The sequence below is a fragment of the Arachis hypogaea genome, chromosome 17 (assembly GCF_003086295.3).
Source record: "Arachis hypogaea cultivar Tifrunner chromosome 17, arahy.Tifrunner.gnm2.J5K5, whole genome shotgun sequence".
NCBI lineage: Eukaryota > Viridiplantae > Streptophyta > Magnoliopsida > Fabales > Fabaceae > Arachis > Arachis hypogaea.
The window spans coordinates 106,356,895-106,363,835 of NC_092052.1; the positions used below are offsets into that span (position 1 = coordinate 106,356,895).

The 6,941-nt window shown below is 32.5% G+C and overlaps 1 protein-coding gene across 2 annotated transcripts; it reads right to left on the reverse strand.

Annotated features, from left to right (window-relative positions):
* Nucleotides 1-1,312: 1,312 nt before the first annotated feature.
* On the reverse strand, nucleotides 1,313-4,739 carry LOC112763855 (24-methylenesterol C-methyltransferase 2). 2 transcript variants are annotated; one of them, XM_025809411.3, is made up of 3 exons: nucleotides 4,583-4,722; nucleotides 2,484-4,287; nucleotides 1,313-1,721 (listed from the first exon to the last, which is right to left on the reverse strand). In XM_025809411.3, exon 2 carries the CDS (start codon nucleotides 3,592-3,594, stop codon nucleotides 2,500-2,502), a length of 1,095 nt encoding a protein of 364 aa, XP_025665196.1. In that variant the 5' UTR covers nucleotides 3,595-4,287; nucleotides 4,583-4,722; the 3' UTR covers nucleotides 1,313-1,721; nucleotides 2,484-2,499. The 2 variants fall into 2 exon arrangements, with proteins under 2 accessions (XP_025665196.1, XP_072079192.1); XM_072223091.1 differs by lacking the exon at nucleotides 1,313-1,721 and having other exon boundaries at nucleotides 2,268-4,287; nucleotides 4,583-4,739.
* Nucleotides 4,740-6,941: the final 2,202 nt, after the last annotated feature.

The window sequence follows — 6,941 nt, forward strand, 5'->3', positions numbered from 1 at the left end:
ATTATTTTTTTATTCATTATATTAATATTATTTTTTTAATAAATAAGTATAAACTAATTAATAAATTATTCAAATTTAAAAATATCATTTATTATAAAACCAAATAAATAATTTTTAAATATATAAATAATAAACATTAAAATTCAGTTAATACATTAATAATAATAACCCTATGATATACTATTAGTATTATGATTTAGCTAATTTTTACAATAAAGTGAAGAGATAAAAAATTAAATTTGTTACTAGTAAAAAAAAGTTTACTATATATCAAATAATGTGTTCATTATTTATAATATTAATAGTATATCATAGGGTTATTATCACCAATGGATCCATTCCTATAGGTGTGGGGGCAAGCGCCCCACTACAGTTTGAAATTTTATTGAGTAGTATATAATAATAATATTTATTTGCCTCCATTAAATTATTAAATTTGACCCCATAATAATTTTTTATTCAACTTTCGACACTTGATAATCAATTTGAGAACTTCATATTAGATTTTCATTATAATAATCAAATTTTAAATTTAAATAAGATTGGTGTTCTTTTTTAGAAATCGACTCAAAAGAATATTATCTATCTATTTGTGTTTCTTCTTTTGAAATTAGCTTTAGTTTTTTTTTTCATAATAACTATACTAATTGAATGAATTTTTTCAACTATGAATATCATCAAAAGCTAATTGTATGAAAGTTGAGTTTTAAATCATTGTTTAACGACATATACAAAAAAAAAGACATTTTTTTACTAAAAAATGGACATTTTAATTATATTGTCAATGTTTCAAAATATGAAATATAAAAAATTAAATTTTAAATTATGTGTTATTATTTAAAATTACTATTTTCGTATTTTAATTTGTAATTAGATATCTTGAAACCTAATCATATTTTATAATAATAAAATATAATTATAACATCAATTATGCTATGTAAATATAAAATAATCACTTGTGCAGAATAAATCTTAAAATACAAATTTCGAAATACAAAATACACATTAAAAATAAGTTCATATATACTCAAATTTATAGTAGATAATTTGATAGCTAATTTTTTATGTAAACGTAATATTTTTATTATAAAAATTATTATCATGTTATATATATTTCGCCTCCACTATCAAAATTTTTTGGATCTTTCACTAGTTATTATTATTAATGTATTAACTGAATTTTAATGTTTATTATTTATATATTTAAAAATTATATTTAAAAATTATTTATTGGTTTCATAATAAATGATATTTTTAAATTTGAATAATTTATTAATTAGTTTGTACTTTTTTATTTAAAAAAATATTAATATAATGAATAAAAATATAATTAAAAATATTGTTTAAAGAATAATAAAGACAAATAAACCTCTAACCAATTTAAATTTAGAGACAACTACGTCTCTGTCCATTTTTTAACCTTATACGTCAGTAATTTCCGTCGAGTTTTCGCCGAAAAACTGACAAAAGGACCGGATACAGAGTTAGGGACCGTAATAGAACATATTTTTTGTTAAGAATCGTCTTGTCATTTTGAGAAATTGACAGGGACCGAATTGGTATTTACTCGGAAAAGAACCAAAGAAGAAAGGGTGTTAAATGTGATACGCTTTTACTTAACACACGCCTAGGTGGCGTCGTCACGGGAACACGATGAGAGCAAGGATTGGCAGATCCAAAGCAAGTGCTGGCCAGATGTCGTTACATGTGTGGCACGTCAGCTTTCAACAAGGAAGAAAGAAAAAAAAAACAACATAAAAATCGACGCACAACGTGACAAGAGTAAAGGCACACACAAAAAAAAAAAAAAAAAAACACAACAAAGCAGGGCCAGATTCAGATTCAGACCTCAGAAAAGCACAAGCAAGACCACGTTACGGGTACTATACTACGAGTCTAAAGTTATCACTAGTGGTTGCCACCTAAGCGCACGCTAGTGTAGTCATCTAACATGTGCGGGTACAACTCTTATTTCATTTTCAGACTTTCACACATCTACCCAACTTTTTTAACCATCTAATAATCCCATCTAATCAAAATCAAAATCAAAATCAAAATCTTTAACAACTGGCACCCTAATTCTGAAGTATGCGAGTTTTCGGAATCATTCAATCGAATAATTGAAGTGACCCCCCTCTCTCCCCTTAAAATACGCCAGTTAAATCAGACAGTTCTCAACCTCCATCAAAGACCAACCACCAAACAATCAGAAGGAATTCTACTAAATTAAAGGAGACATTAACATGAATTAATTATAAGGCGACTGCTTGAACAAAAAGCTAAAATCAAAGATCTCAAAAACCAAACTACACCGAGTTCACATAAATAAAAATAAGCTAAATCCAAATTGAAATTAAAATTATAAAAAAAAAAAAGAAACGAAGAATAAATTTGGGGATGGTGGTGGCAGCTAGCGGAGGCACATTGAAACAGGTTACCAGGTTTTTCCTTTTTTTCTTTTTTTTTTTTCTTTAACAGAGTACCTGAAAATGATGATGACTAAGATGATGTTGTAGTAGTAGGAGGGGATTTTGGTTTTCTGCAGAGGACCATGTGCATCGGTGAGAAAATCCCAGTGTCACCACCTCTGGTCAAATAGTCAGCGGTCTTGAATAGCATCTCGTGAACATCCACGGTACCCTTGGGGGCAATCCCCAGCGCCGCCAGAACAGTGACCACAATGTGGTTCCTCCAGTAAGCGATCCGACCCATCTTGAGCCGGCTCCACCACGGCTGAGCCGGCGGTTTAGCCAGATCCTGCTCCTTAACCACCTCAAACCCTACCTTCCTAGCCGTCTCAGCAATATCAGCGTAGCTCCTAAGCCCAGGCAAAGCGTCACCTCTCTCGATTCCCTGAATGATCTCCACGTGTTCAGGGTTTTCACCTCTATACTTGTCCGTCGTAACCCACTCATAAGAAACGTAGAGTGCGCCAGGTTTCAAAACCCTAAAAATTTGAGCGTACACATCTTCGAGCTTGGGTGCGTGACAAGTGGCTTCTATGGAGTACGCGCCGTCAAAGCTGTTATCAGGGAACGGCATCTCCAAGAAATTGCCGCACACAACTTCGCAGAGAGAGTCCAGCCCGGCCTTCTTGTTATGGATCCTGGCCCGGTTCACCTGGTACTCGTTGATGGTGATGCCCACCACGTTGGCTCTCGAGTGGGCTGCGATGGCACGCATGGGCCCACCTACTCCGCACCCGACGTCCAGTATTCTGTGACCAGGCTTCGCCTGGATGAGATCGACGGCCATCTCCTCGTGGAGGCGCGTGGCGTCACGGTGGGACTTGCCGGGTATTGAAGGGGAGAAATGGAAGGACTGACCCCAACCCCACTCGTAGATGTCAGTTACGAGGTTGTAGAATGTGTCGACGAAGTCTGGAACCTTCTCGGCGGTTTCGATTTCCTTTGGGCGGCGGAAGAAGGACCAGTATTGCTTGTAGTTGTCTTGGACTTTCTCGGCGGATATGGAGCCGCCGGACAGATCGGTGGCGCGCTTGCCCTTCTGCTCGGCGGGGCCCAAAATGCAGACGAACCAGTAGAGGCCGCCGGCGAGAAGTGCTCCGGTACAGAAGAGAGAGAGCGAATCCATTGGGAGAGGGAAGAGAAAGAAAAGGGGCAGAGAATTTCTCAGCCTACTTTACTTTGGAGGCGCTGGATGTGTTAACTAGCTAGTACTCCTCTCTAGTTAAGTGAAGCGAGACCCTTTGTCTTTCTCTCCCACATATTTATTATTATTTTTTTTTTTAATTTTATTATTCATTTCAACCAAATAGATACATCCTCAAAATAATAATCTCACGGAAAAAAAAACACTAATGACAAATTATGTTATCATATATAGAAGAGAAATTTTTCGAATGGGTAATTTTTTTATTAAACCAAATTGTTTTAGCATATCAGATATTTTCTGCGACCTTATTATATTTATTTATTACTTATTAATTTCAAGGGAAAAAAAATCTTCTGTGTCTTTTGTTTTTGTGTCCGTCCACGTGCTTGGCGCGTGAATTCTGGTTTGTTTTGTTTAATCAGATGAACAACCCAACCCCCCATTGTTTAGGCGATGGTGAAGATCTAAGAAATAAATCTTCACATGAAGAAGACAAATCTAATGGTAATAAATAGACATGTGGCTTGGTATGACATATAGCTAAGTTCCCTCGAATACACCATAAAACTTGTCTAATGTACCTGCTGCCGCATGTTAAACCTGTCGCCGCCGAAGTATCACCGAGTTATCGTGTTGGAGATTGCCTCCTCCGGCCATAACGGACATTGGACCCTGAATAATTTGGACGGCACTAGAGCTTGAGTTTAGCAGCTTAAAGGGGGTGTTTTGAGCCGCCAAAAAAATAAGGAACAAGCAATTTCGAACCAATTTAAATTAGCTGAGTGATTAATTCAATCTTTTGTTTAAATAAATGTTCGATGGTCCAATTCCACCATTTCAAAGCAGTAATTATTTGTCTCTCAACAAATTCTTAACTAGAATTTAAATTTACGAACTTGCAGTGGAGGATGTACCACTTTGGGAGCACTAACGACAAACGTGCAGGCTAAGAAAGAGGGAAACTTACAGCGCCGATGGAGTTATTAACGAGATGGCGCCAGGGTCACGGTGGTGGTTTGTGAGTCATTCTTGACTTCTTGTGATGAGAGAGGAGGAAATTAGGACCAAAGAAGATGACATGATCTTCTCTCATCATAAACACATGGCATACATCTTCAGATTAATAGTGTCTTATAGAAAGGACAATTTTTCTTTCTTGATTATAACATCCACTAATTTTCTATTTTTCGTTAATTATCTTATTTAAATGAATAACTTAGTGTCACTATGAATACTTAATTAATAATATATGAATTATAAGATATTATGGGCAAGACAAGAATGTATAATTCAAAAATTCAATTGTCACAAAAAAATTCAAAAATTAAATAAATCTATTAAACTAAAGTTAGCATTTTAACATAGAATCTGGAAGTCCTAAGATGGCCGCCTCGACCACATGTAGAGGTAATTAGATTTAAACTCAAATTAATTACATTAATTATATTTGATAGGTGAATAACAAAAGTTAACTTATAATCAGTTAATAAAAAAAATTGAAAATCAAGTATTTAAAATTCATACAAACTGGTCATTAGTTGATTTTTATTATTTTTAATTTATCCATTATTGATTATTGATTAATAATTTAAGTTCACAAAATTAAAAATTAAAAATTAAAAAAATGCAACAAACGCAGCACAAGGCTTTCTTCTTCTTCTTCTTATTATTATTATTATTATTATTATTATTATTATTTTTTTTTTTAAAGTTAAGAATAAGACTCAAACTCGCCCGCTCTAAATAAATATGGAAAGACTATATTATTTAAGATATAATTCATTGACATCATTATTATTATTATTATTATTATTATTTCTAGAATCTAAATTATTATTTATTTATTCTTTATTTTTTTTTTATTTATGGGCTAAGTCCATTAACCTTGTCCGGATTCCACAGCTCCATCCATCCATTCTTAGGGATGTCAGTGGAGTGGGTAGGGACGACCGGACGAGTATTTGTCCTATCCAACTTTGTTCCGTCCTCTTTGCACTCTTATACTACCCGCTTCACTCCTATCCGGAGTATTACTCTAACTCGCCCCACCCTTATCCGCTCTTATAAAAAATAAATAATATTTTAATTTTTATATATTCTTATATAAATTAAGATAAAAATTTAAAATTTATATTTAAATTAAAATACAAACATAAGATTTATATAATGTCAAATAACTTGAAATTAAAAAAAGTTAATAATTGATCATTACAAATTTCACACTATAATAAAAAAAAAATCGCATCATTAAATATAAGAGAATTTTCAATTTTTATTCTTGATCACTTTTCACATCTTCATCATCACTAAAGGTTTGAAGGTCAAAATTTAAACTTAAAAATAAAAAAAAGATAGCAATTAATTGTCACCAAATTAAGAAGTTCTATTTCAAAAATAAAACATAATACTCTACATCAAAAACTTATTGTAAGATTGATAATACATACTAGAGATGAGTCGCCAATGTGCAAAACGGGCAGCGTAGCGTCCCCATGAAGACTGTAGTTGCCGTTGCGCTTGATTCATCCTCTTCTCTGTTCATTTCAAGCCTTTAAAAAATGAAATATTATCTAAACCTTCAATTGAATAATACCAATATAGAAACCAATTCAATTAGACACATTTTATGGATTCCCTACTTTGTAGACTAGTTTATTGGCTTTACCGTTTCAATAACTTGGCGTCAACTTTGGCAAATGCTTCCTCTAATACTTCTTCAATGGCTTTGAAATCTTTCTCAACCAATATTAACCCACCTTGTAAGGGTTCAAGACACTCCTTGTAGAATTTCTCCCTATAATTTGTACTTGGCACATCAAATCAACAAATCAGATTATGTAAAGAATAATAATTCAACTCATTACATATCCTTAAATTAATTAATATTGTGTATCCTATGAAAATAATTAACAATGTGTATTAACATAGAACGTGCTTGAGAAACTCAACAAAAACACTCCTAATATTAGCTTTATTATCACTTTTAACAGGATTTGATTCTTCTAAATTTAAAACATTATTATCGTTGCTTGTGGAGTTTCTACAATCAAACACATTAATATATTAAATTATCATATATTATATATATGTCCTTATAATCACTAAACATGACAAAATAGTGAAAAACATACCTATCACAAGTATTGCACATTGTACTCACCTATCAACTCAATTCATTTTCATTTTTTGAACATTGTCAAATTTAATTGTATGATTTTGGGCATGCTTGCCTTAGGTTTTAGTTTGATATCATTTCATTTCTGGATATGGTTGACTATTTATTCATCGGTTATTATTAGAAGGTTTGTGAAATCACCGAAATAAAT